This window comes from Rhinolophus hipposideros, assembly GCF_964194185.1.
Source record: "Rhinolophus hipposideros genome assembly, chromosome: 14".
Classification (NCBI taxonomy): domain Eukaryota; kingdom Metazoa; phylum Chordata; class Mammalia; order Chiroptera; family Rhinolophidae; genus Rhinolophus; species Rhinolophus hipposideros.
The window spans coordinates 57,539,137-57,564,513 of NC_138060.1; the positions used below are offsets into that span (position 1 = coordinate 57,539,137).

General features: G+C 41.7%; 1 protein-coding gene across 6 annotated transcripts in view; it reads right to left on the minus strand.

The window, feature by feature from the left end:
• Positions 1-25,377, minus strand: part of ANO10 (anoctamin 10) — a 149,690-nt gene that overhangs the window by 39,980 nt on the left and 84,333 nt on the right. For all 6 annotated transcript variants that reach the window (XM_081072592.1, XM_081072591.1, XM_081072595.1 and 3 more), the window contains one exon: positions 495-611. In XM_081072592.1, the coding sequence (XP_080928718.1) occupies positions 495-611 (117 nt within the window). The remainder of the gene's footprint in view (positions 1-494; positions 612-25,377) is intronic.

A 25,377-nucleotide genomic window follows, 5' to 3' on the forward strand; every position in this document is an offset into this window, starting at 1 on the left:
GGCGTTTTTATCCTCTCTCTTTCTCTCTCTGTGTCTCTCTTGTGAAATGTGGAAGTCATTGGGAAGAGGTTTCTACTTTTGTGGCATTTCTGCTGTTTCTGCCCACACTTTCTCATTCTCTCTCGCTCTCTGCAAGATATTCAGGGTTCTATTTACTCACATCTCCCTGCTTAATGTTGCTGCAGAAGCCACACTTGGAAACTGTGAGGAGCGGCCCCGGTGATTGTTGGAAATCTCAGTCTTATTCTTTTGCTGAATGCCAGCTCTATTCTTCAACATTGCTTGAATACTTTTGTTTTACTTAGTTTAGTTCTTTAAACCTATGTGTTGCTCATATTATTAGGATTTTGGTTTTGTTATCCTACACTGGAGTCTTCTGTATTTATTTAAACTGCTAACTTTAAGGCTGAAGGACATGTTAATAAGTGAGTCTTCTGCATTACATCTGGCATTTGATAAAGAAATACATTTATTTTCAGGACAGCTGCCCTTACCTGCTGCTTCAGTGCTTCCAAAGACTCAAATTCCAATCTGGCCAGTTTCATCTGAATATGCCGTGGTTTATCCGGTATGGCAAATGCGAGTATAAACTTTACAGCCAGGAGTGCATGCTGAAAGCAAGAAAGAGTACATGTTGCTGTGACACATTAGACCATCTATGCAAGGAAACAAATTAGTACCTAAGCAATCTGTGATCCTTCTCATTAATCTTGGGCAACTTCTAATTACTGTCCTGTGATATATCAAAGATCAACCAGGCTCATGAGTTACATTTAATCTACCCCACTGTAGCCCTTTCAGTAATTATTGAGTTACTTTGCTTTATTCTTTTTAGAATCAGTTATTCCTTTAAATTGATACCAGATGCTACCCTCAGTGTTTTACAGAAAAAAAAACAAGTTTTTTCTGGAAAGTCTTCCACAGTGTTTTTTGCTATCTGTGTCTTAATTCCTGCTATATCTTAGCACACATAAACAGTCACTCCGTTCTTTACCCACCAACATCTTTCCTTGTGCTGTGCTTCAGGGTGAGTTACACGAAACGTTACATGTATCTTAAACATCAGCTGCCTTGAATTCTCTGCCTCCTCAGTAGTGTCTGGTGTAATTCTTTTCATGAAAAGGATAATCGATAAATGCTGATGGATGGATTGATGGTAGTGCATTACCATATGCTGCTGACTCCAAATACTATAGGGCAGGAATACAGAAATGTAGAGTGTATATGTAGAGTGTATCCATTACAACATGAGAACCTTAGGACTTGGCCATTGTATTTCCCTTCTACCCCAACATCATACAGAGGTTCTCTATCACATAATGACGTGAGGTTTATAATCACACTTCTTTCTCTGAAGAACAGAAATGAGCCCACAGAATTGCTTTCACCGGTAAGCCTGCTCTTCCTAGGTTTGTGCAAAAGGAATTGTGGTTTTTGCAATTATTTTTAACCTTTGAAACCGCAATTCCTTTTGCACCGACCTGATAGATGCAAAGCTTTGACCCTCTGATGTGTCTCCAATTCTAGCATCATTTTGTGATCCAGGATCAATATCCACAGAAACCTGCACAATCAAGAGACTGAAGTTGCCTCTTTGATGATAGCATGAATTACTAAACATTAAAAGCTGTGAAATAATTTTTAAAGGTAATTAAAAGGCATTAAGAAAATCAGTGAAGGAAATGGAACAGCCTCTAAGAAATGTTGCATTAAATTATTGACAAAAAAAAAAAAAGAAGACAGCTGAAAAAAATTAAATGAATTCCTAGCTATGATATTTTCAAAAGGAGGATGAAGGGTAAATCACATGGGGCTATCTCCTGGGAGAAGCATGAAATAACGAGGAAGTCAGCATCATAGCAGAACAAGTAATAATTCAATTCAAAGACTTGAGAACTGGCAGAGCCCCGGGGCAGGCCAGGTACTGCCTGGCAGCAACAGGATATCTGGAGGAGACCAGGGATGGTAGCCCTCACTGAAATGTAACTGCTTTGACCAAAGAAGACACCGGAAGATATAAATTGATTAGGAGTCTATCGTGAGAAAACAAGTAGATCCTACCGTGTGGATCAGATGACATCATGTGTTATAATTCAATTGACTAACTGAATTCAATTAATAGGAACCTGAATATAACCTATAAAGAATAAATGAGTAATTCAGAAAAAGGTATACTGTGCAATTATTTCATTGCATTAGAGTATTGAGATACTACGTCATGTAAGACGTAACCTCTGCAGTGAAAATATTACAGAAGAAATAAACTAGTGTACCCGTATTTTTCAGACATGGCGTGTCCTCACGTTGCCAGAGCCCCACCATGACTCAATCACTGACCCCTTCCCATCTCTCATAACCGATCTATACCCATTTTCTCTTCCTTGGAGTCCCAGTGGGAATTAGTGAGAGAAAAGACCCCACTGGGTCTTTTATTGAAAGTAAGGTGCCGGTAAGACGTGCCAGCTCTTGTGTGGGAACCAGGAATGGCTAGTGGGTGATGAGCATGGCTGTCTCATACCTTGGTGCTTCCGGTTTCCCCATGAAATGTCCATTAAACTCTCATGAATTGCAAAAAACTTGCTATTTATTAGACAACATTAGTTAAAAAAAGAAAGTCAGTTTAACTGGTGAAAACACTGGTTATATAGCAATAAGCTTTTATGAGTAATTCTCTGTAGTTTATTTCCTTAAAACATTTTATATAAGCGTTTTTAAAAGCCCATAAGTACAGAAATCAGTTCCTTTCGAATTATGTTTGCAAAGTAGTTCCTTAGTAGACCTACTTATTTCAAGCTTTGAACTTCCCACTTGACAGCTCCAGGGCTGTGCACCTTTAGAGCCCCACGCGACCCACATAAATGTGCATTCTCTAGCTGGCTTCCAGGACCACTGAAAGCCCAAGGGCAGCAGCGCTGTGTCCACCTCTCATGGTTAATAATGACTAGTGTACTGGACATGGGCTCAGTGCTGAACATAACACAGTGAAAGAGATCATGTCTGGGCTCACAGTCCAGACAGCGAGGTGAGAAATTATCGGCCCTCATAACGCCACGTGTGTGGTTACTGCTGGGGTCCATACAAGGAGCCAGCAATTACCCCGTTTTTAGCAGGTCGGAGAGGGCTTCCTGAAACAGTAAGGGTGAGCAGACACATGAAGGATGGAAGAAGTTAGTGAGCAAGGAAAGAAGTGTTTCCCGAGAGAACAAATGTACAAGGGGTGGAGGGGTCGAAGAAAGGGGCCACAGAGACGAGCAGGAGCCAGGTGCCAGAGGGGCCACGTAACCAGGCTGCGGAGTGACGAGACACTGGAGGCAGGAACGCAGGACTGACACGATCAGGTTTCTCCATTTGTGGCGTGGCGAGTGGACAAGGTTGGGGGCTCTGGAAGGGCAGGCAAGTCAGCAGGGTGACCTGATGGAGTGCGTGGACGAGCAGTGGGGCTGTAGCTCCCTCTAATGACCAGAGGGCTCACTGGCAGAAGACGTGGGAGGCCGCTATGACTCATCCACTGAAATGACGAGCACGGGGTGCGAGGGGTCTGTAGATTTCCAGACGGCCGTGACACGTCTAAGTGCACACGTTCACCTGCGGTGGGATAGGGGGGTCTGCAGTTCCTGAGGGAGACGGGGCCGGGAGCAGAGATTTGGGGGTCAACGGTGTGGGTATAAGTGGCAAATAAAGCCATGGGAACGGACAAGATTCACAAGGCTGTGCAGTGAGAGAGAAAAGATGAGATGAGGCGAGACGAGGTCATAGGATGGAACTGGAGGAATAGAAATAGGCATGATGAGAAGAGGGGGGGGGCTTGATAAGAAGCTTGAGAAGGAGGAGGTGGGGACAGGCAGAAATCTAGGAGGTTCCAGAGTTACAGAAAAGAGGAGAGAAGAAGCCAGTCAAGGTGGGTGTTGGAAGGTCAAGTACATGAAGGCTGAGGAGAACATTTGGATTTAACCACCAGGAGGCCTTTGGTGACTCTAGTGGGAGTGGTTTCAGCTGAGTGGTGGTCACAGAAGCAAGACCACGGTGGACGGAGAAGGGATTAGGGAGCAGGGCTGGAGAAAGGTTTGAAAGTCAGGCTGGGAAGGAGAGGTATACATGGGAGATAGCCAGGTGTTTGGTTCCTAAAGGTATAAGTCTTGAATAGGTTGAAATGCTGTGGAGAAGGAACCGAGAGAATGGTAGAAAGTGGAGATCCTGGAAAGAGAAGTTCTAAAGTACCAAGCCAGGCTGCCATGCAAGGCAGGGGCTTAGTTATAGACAGGTGGTTTGCCCTTGTCACTGCCAACGAGGAAGAGCTGACCACAGGAAACAAAGTATTTGGAGGCACTAACTTGGGGCTGAAGAGAAAAAATTTTTAAAGAAATTTGTTGTTCAGAATATACAATACTTAAAATGATGGACAGGTAAGAGTTACACAGAGTGTTCTCACTTTTCTTTTATAGACTTAATCATAAACCATCAAGTATCTTTTCCCAAAACAGGTAATTATAACCCTCAGCAGTGAAAAAAAAAAAAAGGGGCCTTATAGAACAAACCAAAAATGCCAACTTTATTAACTAGATGGGAGGGAACTATAACATCTTTACAATGGATTTCTTTGGATGTTGGCACTATGGGCAATCTCTTTATATTTAGCCTTTAATAGACACGTATTACTTTTATAGGGAATAAACACAACACGTGAAAAAGAACACAGGATTCCTCACTTAACAAATGAATTACACATGCCCTGCCAGGCTCCAAACCCCCCAACCTCATCATGACTGTCCATATGCCAGTAAATAGACTGAAACCAGACAACTTGCAGCTCAGAGAGCCTGGCTTTTTAAATCTGGAGTCCAGGAATCAAAGAAGCTGGGGAGAGCAATCATTTCGTATTCACTCCTGCAAATACGTGGGGAAACCTTATGCGGGGCCAGACAGCTTAGATGGTGGCCTTCTTCTACCATCTCCTTACCTCCCCAAATCTTCTCTCATGGTGATTCCCGCCCCCCCAACCCCACTTTGCTACCCACCCAGAAGTACCACCAATGACAGGCTTATTTAGTTTAACACCATCATCTTTAAAGAATGCAAACACCCCTGGGAGGGGTAAGGAGCTCACCCATCACAGATGCCTGTTAATCAATTGAATTAGCTGGTGCTGGCAGATGCATTCTGTCCTGCCCCCACCCCCAACAGCCTTGAGTACTTGGGAGTGGGGTGAGGAAGACACCACCGCAGCTTCAGCACAAGGGTACCAACTTCAAGGAAGTGGGTAGAGAGAAGCAGAAGAGAGCCAACAGTGTCTCAATGGTCAGGAAAGGAACATCCGCTGCTACATCCTTTCTTCTTACAGGTTTCTTGCACCCAGAATCCAGAATTCAACTTGAGCATCATCATGGATCAAGAAAGCTTTTGTGGTCTAGCCTGTAGAAATGTTATTTAGGAAACCTAAATAACATTTTAGAGCATTGTGTTTCAAAAGATCAATTTTAAAAATCTTGTTTATATTTTCCATACAGCAAATCTGTTTCAAGGCTGCGAACTGCTTTATGCTAACTGAACGGAGAAAAAAAAACCTGTAAAAAGCATTCTAGCTATTTTTACTTGTTCCGTAAATAAAAGAAAACCCAAGATGAAATACGAATCTGCACAGATCTGAAGAAAAACATACTCAAAATGAATAGTTGGGTTGGCTTTCCATAGCCTGCCTATGAAAAGAGTAGATAATTTCTGGGCCATGATTGTGATTCTTCCCCAACAATCTTCTTTTAAAGTAAAATTCACAAAATTATATCCTAAACAAAGTAAAAGGAGAAAAGAAACAGTGTGGAAGAGGGGAGATGGGCAGAATTTTAAAACCAATAAATACAAAGAAGTTGGCTCTCCATAACAATATGCGTCAAGTAATGATTATAGGATGTCTTAGTTAGGAAAGGACAAAAAAAGTAGGACCAGAGAAAATTAGCACTCAGAAGCAAAATGTTTTCCCGTGCCAGTGTAAAGTACTACCTACTCTGCCATCAGCAGTCGCTCACCTTTGGTCACTGCAGGGCTGTCAGACTCTTGGGAGTCTGACGCCAGGTGCATAGAAAGTGAGTGGAACCATTTTATTTGCAAAAATGAGAAGACTCATGATATGACCGACAGCTGCAGCTGTGTTTATAGCTGTGTGCCCCCAACCCTCCCTTCTGAAACAGAAAATGCAAATTAGAGTTGAATTCTTGAAATTCTGAAAACCTCATTTGATGTCTACAAGTGGTATGTCTGCTACGGTACTTCTTTCCATTCAGAGCCCACCCACTGACAAATAAAAGAAACCCCTTCAAAAAAGCATCCTCTGCTGATTACCCAGACAAACTACATGCCAAATGCCAATTAATAAGAAATTGGAAAAAATATATGGAATTAGGCTCTTAAGGAAAAAAAAAAACCTTAGGAATGTTCATTTTAAGATGGTAGCATGCATAGTTACTTCTTCCACCCCTTGCCTCTCCCCTGGGTCCCATGAAATGACAAGAATACATATTCTAAATATATATATATATATATATGTTTATATATATATGACTGGAAAGAGAATTTGCCAGAATTTCTGAATATATGACTGATGGGGCAGAAAGTGCAGCTCAAGTTTCCCGAGGCAAAGGGAGGACCTTCCAAAGGAGCCTCGGGAGGGGCCAATGTTAGATTCAACCCCACAAAAGGAAAGCATTCATTGGTCCAGGAAGTCAGCACTGAAGTGAATGCATTAAAAAACTGTCTTCAGAAAGCTGGGGCCATAGAGAGCCCTTTCTCATGCCACCTTGTAACAGAGTAACTGCAGGTTCTACTCTTGCACTAACACCATAAAACTTGTCCTTTAAAGAAAGTATGTGATCTTTTTTCTAGGAGAGTGCCTTGTTTAGGGTTGCTAGGCCCGAGAAGCTGAGCCTAAGGTCATGCCAGACTCGTACTAAAGACCTGAAGGCCACAGTGATGTCAGCAGGATGGCAGAATAGAAGGCCAAAACATTGTTCTCTCACAGAGACATCAACTTAACAGAAACATATAGTCCAAAAAGCCTTTATGAGAACTAAAGAAACCAGTTAAGAAGTCTTAGTACCCCAGGCAAGCACAAAGCCAAGAATAGCTGCATTAAAATGGGTTAAAAAAAAAAAAAGCGCCATTGGATTTCACCTACAACAGCCCTTCCTTCAAGCTGGCATAGCTCAACCCAATTGGGAGAAAAAAACCTAACTCTTAGCTTCTCCCTAAGGAGGGAAAGAGAAGAGTAGAACATATGCCCAATTTTCCAGTTTTTCAGGAAACTGCCCTAGGGACTGGTTTCTATCTCACTAGACTCAGAGTGCTGGGGAGAACCTGGCTTACTTTGGATGCTTGGGGACGGCTAAGAACGAAGGAAAGTTTGGGGGCTTACTGAAGTACCAGAGAACCTGCATTACGACAGATAGACATCAGATAAACACATATACAGATAGACATCAGAGAGACCAAAGAGTATGAACTGCTGACGAAGAAACTTGTTAACCTTCTCACTGAGAAATTCCACGTATGAGCCCAGAGGAGACACATCCTCAGAAAAGGTTGAAGACATTCCCAGGAGATTTTGGATGTGACTGAAGTTTTTATCCGTTAAAAATACACGGTTATAACTATAAGAGGCTTTACGTACTCTCCGTAAAGATCTATCTAGAAAAGACACACAAAAGAAAAATGAGAAAGTAACCAAAGCAAGTCACTACAAAAAAGTCAATGAAGTACAAAGGAAGGCCTCGAGAGAGGAAAAGAGGGGCAAAATAACTCTAAGACATACAGAAAACAATTAATAAAAGTAATAGTAATTTTGTTATTATCAGTAATTACTTAAAATGTAAACATATTAAGCTCCAAATCAGAGGACATAGAGTGGCTGAATGGATAAAAAAAAATAAGATCCAACTATATTCTGTCTACAACAGACTCACTTTAGAAGGACACACACAGGATAAAAGTGAAAGGATGGAAAAAAGATATTCCATGCAAATAGATGAGAAAGCATCACAAAATGTGGCTTTGTCTCAATAACACAACGAATTGGAATCTTCTCTGGAGTTTCAAAGGAGGAACAGGGTTTTCAGATCCTAACAGCTGGTGGGTCACTGAAGGGCTCTGAGAGATGCAGGTGGGGCAGGACAGTACCTGCAACAGCTGCACAGTATGCTCCCAACTAAGGCTGGCACCTGGTGCATTGAGGGTGCACACAGGGCATAATGGAGTCGCCAGCATCGCAAACTGCCTGGACCTCTGGTCCATCCACATGGGCTATTTCACTTCTCAAGATCAGTGAAGTGAATGAGGAACTGGGCTTAAAAAGTTAATGGAAAATTGAAATCTAAAAAAAGCAGTGGGAAAATCTTAGGAGAGTCAATTAAAACATGAGAGAGATAAGAGTAACTGATTACTGTAAAAACACAAAGAGTTGTTTTTTTTTTTGTTTGTTTGTTTACCTTCTCTTCCTCTATCTCACCACCTGATAGGAGAATGTGTTTAAAAAAAAAAAAATGCCAGGGAGACCAAATGAATAGAAGGAAATAATTTAAAGGGTTACAAATAAATTAAACTGAATGCCTCATCAGCTCTTCCCTTTCAAAGTATAATCTCCATTGTTGGGACTCTAACAGAAGAGGCTCCTCAATAGGGGAAGGACCCCAGTGATGGGGCTGCTATTTGTCAGTGGGGTGGCAGTCAGGGCTTTAGGACAGGACAACCCCTGTGTCCCTAAAGAACACATCCTGTCCAGCCTTAAGGCAATTTATGTGTGTAAAGCTTGTTCTCCTCCTATTCAGAGCCACAATTCATGTGCAAAGCAGTGGCTAGGCCAGACTTGATGACTGGGAGAAAGGAAGTGCAATCTGGAGGAGGGTTATGTTTTATTTGGAGTTTGTTTTGTTTTTCTAACAATTATTTTGATCACTTGACAAGGAAAAAACCAAGCAATATTTAACTGTGTGCCAGAAATGTTCTCTAAGGCCTAGTAGCAAAGTGATACCCTAGTATTGTGGTTTCATTTCACTATATACTTACTTTATTTACTTTAATTGGACCATCAAGTGAGAATTTAAATCACATTGGAGAAACACCCATGTGTAACTTCTAAATCATTAGCCATACAGCCTAGCCACGATACACTCCAGGGGCCATGTGAGGGTGGTGGCTCTTCCATAACACAAGGAAGACACATAATCAGCCTCATGGAGTCACCTGCCTAATGCTTGCCTGGTCAATGACAGAGGTGAGTAGGGCAGGGTTCAGGAGACTACATTTCAGGTGGTGAAATGTAGCAAACGAAGTTGTTGTTCCTTCTGAGATGCAGTCCAGAGCCCACTAAACTGTCCCATACCTCCTGGCCTCCCCAAACACTCTTTGTAGGCAGAGATACAGAGGTTTAGTGGACACTGGAAGAATCATTGAAGTCTCGAAGGCCCAGTGGCCGTGAGGAGGCCAGGTTACAGGAACAAGAGGAGAGGAGTCCTTCCCCCTTCACTGTGGTGGTGCTGGGATTTGGTCATGGCTCCCGGCACATATGTGACATGAGGCCGAGACCCCAGGGTGGCTCTCTGTTCACAGACTCTGTCTCGCTCCCTTTAAGTCTTTTGTTTTCTTTTTAGTTAGTTAGTTTGTTTTCCTTTTCATTTAGATGCTATGGCCATAGGAACAATTTGTTCAGTACAGAAACAAATGAGTTGATAACTAGTCATATATAATAACACTTCCTTGAGTCCCAACTATGAAGTAGATACCTGGCATTTTGTTTACACTATTGAGCAAAAGCTCTGTCCTTCTCCTTGCTTTCACATGCCAGCTTTGAACCACCTTCCATTTGCCAAGGCCTATCTGGACTTGGCCTCTGGAATGTGCCCTCTCCAGGGGCTGGGGCTTCTAGCCCATCTCCGCCAGGTTTGCGCTCCTTCCCCCTTGCCCTAGGCATTGTCCTCTTGTCCTTACTGTGCTGACTATGACGCTCAACTGAGTATGTAGAGAAGGAAATAGAGGTTAAGAGCTCCCATGTAAGGACAGCCTGGTAGACAGTGATACTTGTGGCCCTCTCAGGAATGCAGACATTTTAGAGCTGAGAGAATCTGAGAAAGCCCTTACATTAAGGCTAATCACTTCAAGGGCAAGAAATGGACCTTCAGTTTCCGAACTGTGATTGATGTTCTAGGTTCTCCATTGTACGCGTCGCTGTTGCACCCACACGAGCCTCCGGGTGGTCTCTGTGAACGAGTGGCGGTGGCGGGAGGGCACGAGCTTAAGTCAGACAGTGATCTGTGCAGACAGCTCCCGCAGGATACTGTGCAAGTCTGTGAGTCATCCGAGCCTCACTTTCCTCGTGGGACATGCCTACTGTCATACCTGATGCCTGGTGAGCAGTCAAGATACAGAAACGCTAATTTCTGAAGTTACAACATTACTGTGTTGTCAGATTGGTCTCTCTGACCACCTTCAAGTCAGTTTGGGCCTCTGGACCTTAGTGGTAATTAACTAGCCAGGTATTCTTTTGAAGAAAGAAATTATGCAGGGAACGTCAATGTCCTTCAGTGGAGCCTCCTAAAAAATCAGATGGTATCTGTTTATAAATGAAAAGAGAAAGCACCTCCTCTTACTTTTGCTGTTTGTAAGTCTTCATTCTAATCCAATTAATACTGGTTATCTGCATATATGAATGTTCTGCTGAAGACCACAGTGCCACTGTCTGCGGTTTCAGGAGAAGGGCTTCTGAACAAATGTTTCTACAAAATATGCTTCCAAACTGAGAATGTGTGCCAGGAAATAATGGGCTTTACATCTCAGCACCAAACCACACCAGCGGCATCTGCTGATTAACTGCGTGATGGAGGACAGAAAGGTCCTGAGCTGAACCTCAGATTCATTATCACGAGAAAATTTAATCTGCAGAGAAAAAAGCCTGAAATACTGGGAGGGTGGTGGAAAGTGCTAGATTTCAGCCCACTGCACTGTGGACCTTTCACTGCTGTTGTTGCTAATTATTGAGCAAATAATTAGTTGGCTTAGTTATTGAAACATTCTGCTTCATACGTTTCCCTGGAGCAAGATTTAGCATTTTTACTACTGAACATATGCTTCGATTTACTATTTCTGTAACTGACAAATTTATAACAAACAAAATAAAATTTCCTCAAAAAAAGGACTTATAAGCACTATTGGTTTCGGTTCTAACATGTAAAGAGCTTGGAAGTTGTCATTCCCATTAATACAACAAGGAAAAGCTGGAAAACTGAAAACCAACTACTTTTCTTGGACCTGAGAACTGAGGGCAAATCACAATCCCAAAATCTGGAGAGACAGGTGATCCAGAGATATGCAGCAACCAAGAGCTACTCAATTAGAACAGACGCTGCTGGAGGTATCAACTGGCAGCAACCCTTAAATGGTAATTCTGATGAATTGCTGTTGGCTGAGTGTGACTAACATGAGTGAGCAACCACTAAAGGTTGCAGTCTTGGGGGCCCCCTAGGAACCTTACCTGGCTCTCCTTCCAGGAACCCTACCAGGCTCTCATGGTGAGGATACAAGGATCTCCTCAAGCCTTCTGCAGCGGGGAACACGAGTAGGCATTATGAAATACTGTTCAGGGTCTCCTCCATAACAAAGGCTTACTCTCCAGGGAAAAGGATTTTGCCAGGGCGAATTCCTGATTCCAACTGGAATAAGAAAGTTCCTCCCTACTCCAGCCCCCTCCAGCCTTCCTGCCTCACTTACGGCAAAAACAAACATAGTCAACAGGGCTTGGACTTCCAGGAAATAAAGTAGGAACATTGCAGCCGGGGAAGGTGAAAGGGGTGGGAGACGCTATAAACTTGGAGAGACACTTGTGGAGCTCCCTGCCCTGAAACACAGCTGCACTGAATGACAGATTTAATCACAAGATTAGAAAATGCATCCCGTCCCAACACCTTATCAAAGACCGCAGGGCTCCAGGGTAACAACAGTGGGTTCCAGTTACAAGGGCACAAGACACAGACTCTCTCTGAGGAGGAGAACATAGGGAAGCCCAACATAGATGGGGAGACAAAAACAAAGACACTAGAGGAACTGAAAGCCTCCGGTGTCTATAGCCAAAATAAACACTGAACAAAGCCCAAATCCTAGCCAGATTCACACTACAGGCCACACACTACACGCCTATTTACTTCAGCAGCTATTGCCTGATACCGCATGTTGGGCTTTCGACAGCTAATGATAAGGCACGCCAAAGGTCAAGAAAAACGTACTCTCAAGAGATGAAGAAATCATTGGAACCAAACTTAGACATAGTAGATTTTAGAATTATCAGGCAGGGAATTTAAAATAATTATGATTAATATGCTAAGAGCTCTAAAGGCAGAAGTAGACAAAATGCAAGAACAAATGGATAATGTAAACAGAGGGATAGAAAGATCTAAGAAACTATCAAAATGAAACGTGAGAAGTCAAAAAATTGTAACAGAAACAAAGAATGCCTTGACTGGCTCATAAGCAGACTAGATACAGCTGAAGAGAAAAATCAGCAATCTTGAAGATAGGTCAAAAAAAAAAATTCCCCAACTGAAATTCAAAGATAAAAATAATTTAAAAAAAATTTTCCAGAAGAAAATATCCAACAAGTGTTGGACAATATCAAAAGGTGTAACATGTGCATAATTGCAATACCAGAAAAAAATAAAGACAGAATAGAACATAAGAAATAATGGCTGAGAACTTTCCAAAATTAATGACAGATACCAAATCAAATATCCAAGAAGCTGATAAAACAACAAGCTTGACAATACCAAAAATACTAGGCATATCATATCCAAACTGCAGAAAAACCAAAAACAAAGAGAAAATCTAGAGAAAAGTCAGAGAGGAGAAAAACACCTTGCCTGTGAGGAGCCAGGGTAAGAACAGAGCCGACTTCTCATCAAAAACCACACAGGCAAAAAGAGAATGAAGTGAAATATTTAAAGTGTAGAAAGAAATCCCCACCAAACTATCATTTTATCCAGCAAAATCATCTTTTAAGAGTGAGGGAGAAATACATTCTAGAAGTTATTTTAGAAGTCTCTGATGAGAGAGAGAGAGAGAATATGAATGATGATACATTGCCACCAGAATTGTGCTACAGGAAGTGTTAAAAGAAGTTCTTCAGACCGAAGGAAAATTATGTAGGTCAGAAACTTGGATTTACAGAAAGAAATAAAGTGTCAGAGAATGAATAAATGAAGGTAAAATAAAACATTTTATTTTTCTCATTCTTAATTGATCTAATAGATAACTGTTTGTTTAAAGCAATAACATATCAATGTATTGGGTGGTTGGTTACAGCATATCGATAAGTGAAATGAGTGATAGCTATGCCATAGGAACAAGAGCAAAGAATTGGGAATACTTTGTTGAAGGTACCATCAGCACTGCATGTGAAGTGGTATAATATTATTTGAATATGGACTTAGAGTAGTTAAAAAATGTATGTTTTAAACTCTATGACAACCACTAAGTTTTTTTACAAGCATAACTGATAGGCTACGAAAGGAAACAAAACGGATTCATATAAAATGCTTAAGTAAAACTAGAGAAAGCAGGAAAAAGGCAAAAAAAAAAAAAAAAAAGAACAAACGTAACAAATCGAAACCAGTTAAAAGCATGGTAGATATTAATCCAGCTATATCAACAATCATTTTAAATGTGAACGGTCTAAATAATTAAAAGAGAATATCAGAGTGGGTAAAAATCAAGGCTCAACTGTATGATACCTGCAAGAAATCCATCTTAATGATAAAGATTTGGGTTAAAAGTAAAGGACGCACACAGATCTGGGTTTCTAATACCATTTTCCAATGGAAAAAAATCCACAGCTCCTTGGAGAAATAACTGATTCTAGGACTGGGCCAGGAAATACATAAAATGAACCTGGAACATCTTCTAGCTCCAGAAAGTAAGGGAATGCTCAAAAAGAAACACACATGCAAGCGTGCATGCGATAATGGGGGTACGTCAAAGAGACACAGGAGCCAACAAAAAGAGCCTTCAGTGGCCAAAGCTGGAACAATTTGAACAACAAAATAAAGTAGTATTGCATGATAACCCAAAATAGAAAATAAACATGTGTCTTTTCTTACTGAGTTCTTTATGTGTTCTAGATATAAGTCTCTTAGCAGATAGGTATGATTTGCAAACATTTTCTCCCTTTCTTGTCTTTTCACTTTCTTGATGATGTCCTATGAAGTACAAATGTTGCATTTCATAAACGCTTTAAGTTGTTATGATGTCCAGTTTATCTATTTTTCTTTTGTTGTTCGTACTTTTGGTATCATATCTAAAAAAACTATTGCCTAATTCAAGATCATGAAGATTTACACCTATGTTTAAGAGTTTTATAGTTTTAGCTTTTACATTTAGATTTCTGATGCATCTTGAGTTAAACTTTGTATATGGTATCAGATAGGGGTCCAACTTCATTCTTTCACAGGTGGCTATCCAGTTGTGCCAACACCATTTGTTGAAAAGACCATCATTTCCCCCACTGAGTTGTCTTGGCACCATATGTCTTGAAAACAATATGTAAGGGATTATTTCTGGACTCTCAATTCTATGTCATTGGTCTATAAGTCTGTCCTATGCCAATGTCACAGTGCATTCTCCTTCAGATGCCTGCTTATCTGGATTCATTCATCATAAATGCTCACTGGGCACCACGACGTACTAGGCACTGTTCTAGGTGTCGCAGAATCGAAACCGAACTAAAGCTCATTGGAGCTCACCTTTATGGAGGAGACAGACCATTCTCCTAAATATAAGTAGCACATATAGCGTGCCAGAGAATGACAAGTATCACTTATGAAGCAAAGAATGGGATATGTAGTGTTGGGTGGGGCTAAAATTTAGCCAGGATAGCCATATATGTGTGTGTGTGTGTGTGTGTGTGTGTGTGTGTGTATGGGCCAGAACAAGGAAGGTGACTTCTGCATCCCACGGCAAGATGGGGCTGCATCCGATGGCTGCTCTGGAGGATGATTTATAAGCTGACGTGAGTCCAGGTGGTGGAATGGAAATCACACCACAGAAAGGATCACACCCAGAAGGTGAGTCTCTAAGACATGGAGGCAGTACAGAGCTGGGCAGCTGCCCTCTGAGGGGAAGGCATTTTAGGCAGAGGGCAAAGCTAACGTCAAAGCCCAGAAGAGCAGGCTGACTGGCTGTTCATGGAACACAGTGCAAGGCCAGCATGTCTAGAGTGAAATGAACGAAGGAGAGAGGAGCTGAAGATACAGGAAGAGAGACGAACGTGCGGCCAGATCCTGTAAGGTCTCATAAGGCACCGTGAGGACACTGAGACAGAAACCGGGCAGAGGCTTCTGGGTGGAGGCGTAACCCAACATGGGTAAGGGGATTAACAGAATCGCTCCAGTGCTGTGTTGAGACTAGACAAAGGCGGGGAAGGGTGGGCGCAGGGGAGAGAGGAGATTAAGTAATAACTGCGATAAGAGATGGTGGTGGCTTGTGCGTAAGCACTGGAAGGAGGAAGTTGCCACTCACTGAGACGGAAAGGCCCGCAGAAAGAGCTGGTCTTTTGGGAGCTTCTCTTTGGGAGTAGGGGTGGGTGAAATGGGTGAAGCAGTCCAAAGGTACAAACTTCCAGTTATAAAATCAGCTAAGTCATGGGGATGTAAGGGACAGCATGGCAACTATAGTTAATACTGTATTGCATATTTGAAAGCTGAGAAGAGAGTAGATCTTAAGAGCTCTCATCATAAAAAAACTTCTGTAACTATGGTGCCTGATGTTAACTACACTTATGTGGTGATCATTTTGCAATATATTCAAATAGTGAATCATTATGTTGTACATGTGAAACTAATACAATGTTGGGTGTCAATTATACCTCAATAAAAAAGAGCTTACCTTTGGAAATATTAATTTTGAGACATGGAACCCCAAAGGAGCGGTCAAATAGGAAGTTGCATTTATAGAGCTATGAATAAAAATTTGAGATTCAAAAGCATCGAAATGGTACTTATGACGGAGGTGAGACAGGATTGCCTGAGGGACGAATGAGATCAACAGCAGATTCCAAAACGGAGCCTGAGACAGTCTGATCCATAGAGACGGCGAATGGATCAGACACACAAAACAACACATGCACGTGCACACAGAGCCACGCACACAAAAAAGGGAAGACGAGAGAAAGGTAAGAGAGAAAGAGAGGTTGTGGGAAGGAGCGAGGGAGGAAGAAACTCTAAAGAGTGGCCAGAAAGGCAGGAGGAAAGTCAGGTGATGTAGGGTCCTGGAAGTCAGATGAAGAAAAGTTTCCAGGAGATGGGAGTGAAGGGAGAGGAGGCCGGCGACATAACATCTCACAGGTGTTAGCCACCTGTAAGTCACTAGTGACGGTGAGAAGTGGTGTTCCGGTGGAGTTATGGTTGAAGAGAAAACAGAAGAAGAGCAATTGGAGAGCGTGAACATGGACAATTTTTTAAAAGGAACTTCGTTCAAAGAAAAATGGGGCAGAAATTGGAGGGAGACGTGAGGTCCAGATGGGAGGGAGAACGGCGTGTTCATGGGCCGATGGGAATGAGCCCACAGAAGAACGTGGTGATGCAGGTGCGAGTGCGGAGGATGCCGGGGCATGTGCTTGAGGAATGCGACAGAACAGGATCCAGTGCATGAGGTGGACGTGTCCTTAGCGGGTCACAGACATGGTTCCCCCGAAGTAACGAAGAGAAGGTCAAAGACATGGGCACAGATGCAAGTGGTATAGCTGATGCAAGTTTTCACCTGATGCTTCTATTTTCTTAGTTAAGTGGGAAGCAAGGTCATCAGCTGAGAGTAAGGGCGGGGAAGGAGGTACTAGAGGATTGAGAAGAGAAGGCATCTGAAATTGTCGTCTAGGAGAGCAGGACAGAGAACGGACCAAGAAAAGACGCATGACTGCCAGGCAGCAGAGAGGGCTGTTGGAGGTCAGTGGTTAGGAATTTCAACTGAGGCCAGTCACGTGGCTTTGTGGCAGTGACAAGGTTTGGGCGTGCCTAGAGGTGAGGGGCTGAGTTCAGGGGGCAGACAGATCAGTGCAGGAGAGAGGTTAAGGAATTTGGCTGCTTTGGGCATGTGTATTAGCGAGAGAGTCTGCAGAGAGTGATGGTCAGCCAGGCTCTGAAGTCCTCAAGGAATGGGGGCGAGTGACCTGGGGTGAGGCAGACCGGAAATCGGCTGGTCAGCAGGACAGAGGACTGTCCCCCTGAGCATCTTTCGTCCCACTGACCCCTAAGGACCAGCTGAATTTAACTGATCTAACTGGATGCTTATTCTTCTCCACTTTTACCACCTGAGGGCCCCTCCTGGAACTGTACGGGTGCTGCACGTTTGCTCTTCCCCGCCGAGTCCCTGAGTAAAAAAGTGGTTCTTGCAAAATTGCCACACATAATAGTAAAATAATCAATCAAACATTGGTTCCAAATCTGTTTTTCTTTTTTGGCAGTAGACTCTGACTCAAGGTCTTAGGGCACAAAAATGGAGACATGTGGAAAACAAATGATAGTATCTTCTGGGGCATGCGGCATATGCACTCTGTAGACTAACAGACTCCAAGCAGGCTATTCTAGAGCAAGGTCAAATGCAGCAGGAACAAAGAGTTGAGTTAACTCTATTGGCGCATGGAAATGAAGAAAAGCGAAGACAATAACAGGTAAAAAAAATACTTAAGTACCTGCTACATGATGAAATAATTAATTTCCTTAAATAGAAATTGACGTGCTACTTTTGCCCACTCCTCAGGTAACTTGGGCTGGCTCCCTTCCTGGGAATCTGGTGCTCAGCAAGGAGCGACAGTCACCAACACCTGCAGTCATCAGGAGAGAAGGAGAGGGACGCTACAAAAATAGATCCTCAGACAGAGCGGTTTGTAATTAGCAGTCATCTCAACTGCACTTGTGAATGTCATGTTTTATACAAAATGTGTATATTTTAAAGCCCCCAAAGTTTTATATTACATTTAATTTTTACCTTCTAGATGCTAACCATCTGCTACACCTGGGCATTTTCTCCACTTGTGCTTCAGTGTAAGCTTTTGTACAGTCACAAGGGAGCCAGTAGCAGGCCGGGCATGCTTATGGGGCGATGGCTTTGGGAGCAAAGAGTTGGAGGCAGAATAGGTGCCCACCACTGGGAGAATGGATAAGTAAAGTTTGGTAGATTCAGAGGATAGAAATTTATGCAGCAGTACGAAGCAATAGAACAGACTTCTGTAGAGCAGCATAGATATCATAAACATAACACTGAGCGGAAAATAGAGATTCAGAGCCCAAATCCATGCACATAAATTTAAACACACACACACAAAACAACATAATTTCAGCAAATGAGTGGAAGGGAATGACATACACCAAATATACCAGCATGGGTGCCTATGTAGCAGGAAGGCCACTGAAGTGGGATAAAATAAAATAAAATAAAATACAACCAAAGATGCCTTTGCCATGAATCGAGGAGTAGGACGGACTTGATTCTGTGTACGTGAGCTGGTGGTAGTCACCAGGGAAGGGAATAGCTATGTTCTTATGAATGAAACCCAATCAGTAGGCACACATTCTCATACTTGAAGCCGTCCAGTATTTGTTACTTGTAAATCTTACTCCAGAGACATCTATCGTGTAGCATGACTATGACGACCATTCTATAAACCTGACAGGTTTTAGTCCGATCATCTCAACTTGTGCGTGGTATTTAATAGTAACTAGGATAACAGTTGCCATAGCTAACTTGGCTAGTGCTGTATCTAATGAAGAGTAAAGGTCTAATCATGCTTTGATTAGATCTAATGATCTCTCTGAAGTAAATTCAGAGAGAAAAATAGGTTAAAAAAAACAACAACAAAAAACCTCCCACAGAATTGAACTTGACACGGTGATGAGTAACGTAGCGCACCAAATACCTTTTAGCAGACTGCTAACTACGCAGAGCAGAGCTCACTTAGCCTGACAGGTAGAGCTTATTGCAAAAACGTGCTCATGTTTCACTTTAGAATAAATATGTTTCCTACAGGCTCCTACTTCAGAACATGCTTTTTGTTTCCCATCTTTAAACTAAAACTCACATTCTAAAATAATATCAACTGCAAGGAGGACATCAGCACCAGGTGGCAATCAAATTAACCCATGCATCTGAGAAGCTGCCAGCTGCCATGCTCGTGTACAGGGAGAGTTCCCCAGTGGCATATCTGGGGCCTCAGGGGCTCGTGAGCCGAGACTCAAGCCCGCCCGCCCGGCTTCTTCTCCCCTGGGAGTGTTGGGGTGATCGGGGAATGATCACTCAGGTTTCTTTGCCTCCCTTTCATTCAGTGCCACTGCGTTCCTGGCAACCAAGGCAGTGGATGAATGAATGTTGGAAGAAGGGTCAGGAAGCCTCATTTTGCTCCCAGCTTATTACCTGTCAAAGGGGAGATAAGGACACAGCCCCACTGTGCAGTGGGTGATCACCTTTGTTACTTATAAAATAAAAATATTAAAACCCTGGAGACCTGTTATAAATGCCACCCTTGTCAAGAGATCCCTTACAACGCAGACTATTACTCAACAAGATCCAGACAGCACCTGGCAGGCGAATCTCTTGTAGAAAAATGTGTTCTAAGGAGAAACGTAACAAAGATTCCACGATACCTGTTGTTCACTTCTAGGAAGGTCGTTTTTAGCACAAGACAACACAACTCTGAAAAGTTTTCGAATTTAAGCCAAAATAATTTGATCTGCTCCACAAAATTCCTCTACCTCCTCCTTTTACTTACTGTAACAATAACATTTTCGGAAACTATTTCTACATAGAAAATATTTCCACATGAATTCTTTTACGAATTACGAACTCCCACTAACACCAAATGAAGAGGCAGTGGACAGGAAAGGAGGAGTAGTAAATCTCGCCTTAAACATAAACCAATTCCTTGTATGCCAGGAGATTCTGAACCTATGTTTCTACCAGGGTAAGACAAAGCCTCTCAGCCCCGAGAGTTGCACAGAGTTGGGGAGAATATCTATACATGTTGGGAGAGTGGCAGCACTCTCCCAGGGCAAGGCGGGGAAACTCTAGCCCAAAGGCCATTAGATGCTCCAAGAGCAATGGCTGGCTGGTCATGGCACACCCCACTGAGTGTGGCACTTCTCTTTTTCCTTCTGTCCAACCCCCCCCCCCCCCCCCCCCCGTCCCCCCATGTCCTGCTGCCATGTCATTTACATTTTTTGTTTATTCTTTTGGCAGCCAGCCAGAATGGGAGAATTCTGGATGTGGGAATTCTCCTCAGGAGCCAAGCTGAGAGAAAAGGACTGGGCCTGCGCTCAGACCCCAGCTGCAGCCCAAGTATTTCTGTAGTAAAGGGAGGGCCACAGACCAGAGCATCACCGTGAGTGACACGCGGATGGCACCATTCAGGAGGGGCGCAGGGTTCCCACAGGCAGAGTCTTCTGTGAAGAGGCTGGGGGTGAGGGAAGGCTTGTTGCTGAAAAAACGCAGGTCCAGAGGGGCCCACGGAAATAGCTGCCTATGGGCCACAGTGGAAGAATGACTTATGGGGAAGCAGCTCAGGGCAAGGAGTGGGTGAACAGGGGCAGGGAGGTGACATCGCTGAGAGGTGAGGTGGACTGCCGGATTCTGAGTAGCACTCTCGTGATGAAGGGACTTCTGAACTAGCACCGCGTGCTGTGAGCTTTTGCTTTTTGTGCCTGGGAAAGCTCCACGCTGGTTGGCGGGAGTCGGTGAGGGCGCAGCCAGGGCTGGAAGGAAGGACCGAGCTCCAGGCCGGCCGATTAGTTTTGACTCTTCTGCCACCAGGGCTGGCCCATCCCAGCCTCTGCCACCTTGCGTGAAACACACTCCTGGCGAGTGACGGCAGCCCTTGTTCCACACCTCAGGAGTACGAGGAATTCTAAACACAAATTTAAATTGATCTGTTGATTTGATTATTATTGTAGCTCTGTGACTGGGCATTAGCCATTCCTATTTGTCTATCAGCTTGGTAAAAAGATGACAGCCATTGAGAATACTCACACCCACAGTTGGTTGGGGAGTACAATAGTAAGAAAGTCATCTGGTGTCTCTACGGAAACCGAGGACGTGTGTGCTCCAGCGCACACCCCCACCCCAGCCAAGTCCATCTTTATGGAGAGACTCTCACCGCATGCTCAGATCACTGAGCTGGGAGACCTGTCACGGCACTGAAATAACACACACTCAGAGAATGCGAAACCAAGCAGGGAGTATGTGCACAAGCAACCAGGCCACAACCTAAACATAATACAGAAAACATTTACACAGGACTTACTTATGCTACAAGTTGTTCTAAGGGCTTCATATGTAGTAATTCACTTAGTCCTTACAACAAGCCTATGGAGTAGGTTCTCCTATTGTCTCTATTTTCAAAAAACGGAGGCACAGAGAGGTTAAACAACTTGCTCAGGGTCACACAGCCAATAAGTAGCAGCACAGGATTAGAAATCCGGCACCTTATAGACTACTACATAAAACAATTTAAAAAAGAATGACACATGTTGGTTTAAGAAGAGAGGTTGACGATTCCCATTTATCTCTCATATTCATTTGGAAAGATCATCAAAAGAACAGCAAAGAAATACAGGAAGACACAAGTTCCTAATAACAAAGGAAATGAGAAGGCGACCATGAGCACATGAGAAAGTTCTACAAATTTCTGGAAATCCAAAAGTCGATGGAAGAGTATGGGATGACGCAACTGAGTGTAGGGAATTGCAGCCTAGAGCCCACACGGAGATAACTTCAACTATGGAGGACGCTGCCTGGTTCAATGAAACCTGGGCATGGCTCCTAACCTGAACATTGCTCTCCTGATGATGGGAACACTGATAGAGGGGCTCATTCTCTCCCACAGCCTGTGTGCAAATGGCTTAAGTAACCCTCAGATGCACATAGTCACGTGTCAAAACACATGTACCACACACGCTTTCTAAAGAAATTAAGTGAATTTTCTTGGTGCGCGGGTGGGCAGGGTATGGGAGCTCAGCAACAGTGCTCCATTTTGGGGGGTGAGCAGGATATTCTGACACACATTCACTCATCCATCATAAAAAAAAAGCCTCTGTCTCTAGGAAAACCTCACTTGTATCATGATCCCAAGCCAGCCATGCCCCTGGCTAAATCTCAAATATGAAAAGATAGCGAAGAATCACCAGACACTTAGAAAAGCCTTCGTTAAAAAAGAGAAACAGACACACAGCTATGCACACATACCCTAGGGTTCAAAAGAAGAAAATGGACCCCAGAGGAAACAGACAATTCAGGGAACAAAAGTAAAGGTTTAAAACAATGCTAGCCTGGGGTGGCCGGATGGCTCAGTTGGTTGGAGCATGAGCTCTGAACTGCAGGGTTGCCAGTTCAATTCCCACATGGGCCAGTGAGCTGCGCCCCCCCACAACTCGATTGAAGACAATGGGCCGCCAGAGGGGCGGCAGAATGGCTCAGTTGGTTACAGCGCGAGCTCTCAACAACCAGGTTGCCAGTTTGATTCCCACATGGGATGGTGGGCTGCATCCCCTGTAACTAAAGATTGATAATGGCAACTGGACTTGGGGCTGTCCTTCAAGTTGAAGGACAACGACTTGGAGCAGATGGATCCTGGAGAAATACCCCAATATTCCCCAATTAAAAAAACTGCTAGCCTTACGGAGCACTAAAAAAATCTTGCATACATACAGTAAGAACAGGCACTCATGAAAAAGGAACAATTAGAAAACCAGAAAGAGTTCTTGGAAATTACCAATGATTGCCACAATGAAAACTTCAATAGAAGAGCTAGGGAATCTAGTCTAAGAAATTATTCATAAAATAAAATTAAGACGGGTTAGGTAAAACATCAAACTAAATCAAATTAAGCAGAATGAAGAAAAATTTTTTTAAAATGTAGAACTCAGTAAAACAGGAAACAATAGAGAAAATCAATGAAACTAAAAGTTGGTTCTTTGAAAGGATCTATAAAATTTATAAACCTCTAGCTAAATTATTAACAATTTAAAAGGATGGAAATTACTGGTATCAGGAAAGAGAAACGGGATATCACTAAAGATTCTACAAAAATTAAAACAATAACAAGTAATAATATGAATAACTTTATGTTAATAAATTTAACAACTTAGATAAAGTAGACAAATTGCTTAAAAGAACTAAATTACCAAAACTGAAACAAGAAAAAATAAAAAATCTGAATAGCTCCCCCTCTAGCTATTAAAGATATTGAATACATAATTTAAAAACTTCTAAAGCCCAGATGGTTTTACTGGGAAATTTTACCAAACATATAAGGAATAAATAATACCAATAAAACCAAAAAAAATCCTACATAATTCAAAGAAAAGGAGGAGGAAGGAAACTTATAAAGATAGCAATACTCTGATACAAAACTGAAAAAGATATTACAAGAAAAGAATATATAGACCAATACCCCTCCTTAGCATCAATACAAAAATCCTTAGCAAAATATTAAGAAATTGAATCTAGCAATCTATAATAAAATATGACCAAGTGAGGGTATATTTCAATAATGCAAGGTTGGTTTTACATTAGAAAGTTAATAATGTAATTCAATACAGTAAAAGGATAAAGGAAGAAAATGATCATATGCAGAAAATTTTTGACAAAATTCAATACTCACACATAATAAAAACTCTCAGTAACATAGAAATACAGGAAAATATCCTCAACCTTAAAAAGGCCATCTAGAAAAAAATTACAGCTAACATCTACTAAATGGTGGAAGTCTAATTGTTTTTTTCTTAAAATTAGGAACAAAGCAAAGATGTCAACTTTTACTACTTCTATCCAACGTTCTTTCTACTGGAGGTTCTAGCCAGTGCAATAAGGCAAGAAAGTAAATAAAATGTCTACAGATTATAAAGAAAGAAGATTTGTTTTTATTTGCAGATGATATGATTGTGTAAATAGTAACTCCTAAGGAACCTATTAAAAAAAAACTATCACTAATAAGCAAATTTAGTAAAATCGCAGGATACAAGATCAACATAAAAATAAATTTTTCTTTGATATACTCGGAATTAAAATTGATATACAAATCTATACATTTACAATAGAATCTAGAAACAAAATACATATGGATGAATTTAACAAAAGTTGTACAGATCTTATACAATAAAATCTATAAAATATTGCTTGAAAAATTAAAGAGGACCTAAATAAATGGAGAGATATATAATGTTCATGAATTAGAAGACTCAATATTGTTAAAATGTCAATCACCTCCAAATTAATTTACTGAATCAATGCAATCCCCAAAAAGCTGCCCCCACTTTTTTTAGAAATCAGCAAGCTGGTTCTAAAATTTATATGGAAATGCAGAGAACCTAAAATAGCAAAACAATTTTGAAATAGGACAACAAAATTGGGCACTAATAATATCTGAAATGGAGACTTAAAACCACAGTAATCAATAATAAATGGAATAGATTCAAGTTCTGAAACTGAGCCATATATATCTGGTTCACTGAATTTAGACAACGGTGCCAAAGTAATCAATAAGGTGGAAAAGGGTTACTTCAACAAATGGTTAGAGTAACTAGATATCCATATGCTAAAAAAAAGAACCTCAAGTTCTATCTCATACCATATACAAAACTTAACTTGAAGTAGATCATAGATCTAAACATAAAACCATAAAATTCACAGAAGGAAATCTTTAGGACCTTGGTTTTTAGACAAAACACAAAAAAGCACTAATCACACACAAACAAAAATGAGAAATTGTACTTTACCAAGATTTAAAAACTTCTCTTAAAAACAGCGTTAAGTAAATAAAAAGGCAAGTTGTTGACTAGGAGAAAATATCTGCAACACATACATCTGACAACAGATCTGTGTACAGAATGCATAAAGAATACTTACGATTCAATAATGAAAAGACAATGGAATAAAAAAAATGGGCACAAGAATTAAATAGAATGCTCACATTCTACACAAGAAGAGACACAAAATGCTAATAAACACATGAAAAGATGCTTGATATAATTAGTCACAGGGAAATGCAAATTAAAACTACAATGAAATATCACTATATACCTATTAGAACAGCTAAAACAGGTGAAGAAAAATACTGAAAAACTGACAATAGCAAATATTGGCATGGATTTGAAGTAACTGGAACTTCCAACCATTGCCAGTGCGATTATAAAATATTAAAACCAGTTTGGAAAACATGCTGACAATTTCTTATGCAGTTAAACATATACTAACTACTTGACTAAGTCTCACCAATTCCACTCTGAGGTACTTACCCAAGAGAAATGAAAACATATGTTCATGAAAGAGCATGTACAAGAATGTTCACTGCAGCTTCATTCGTAATAATAAAAA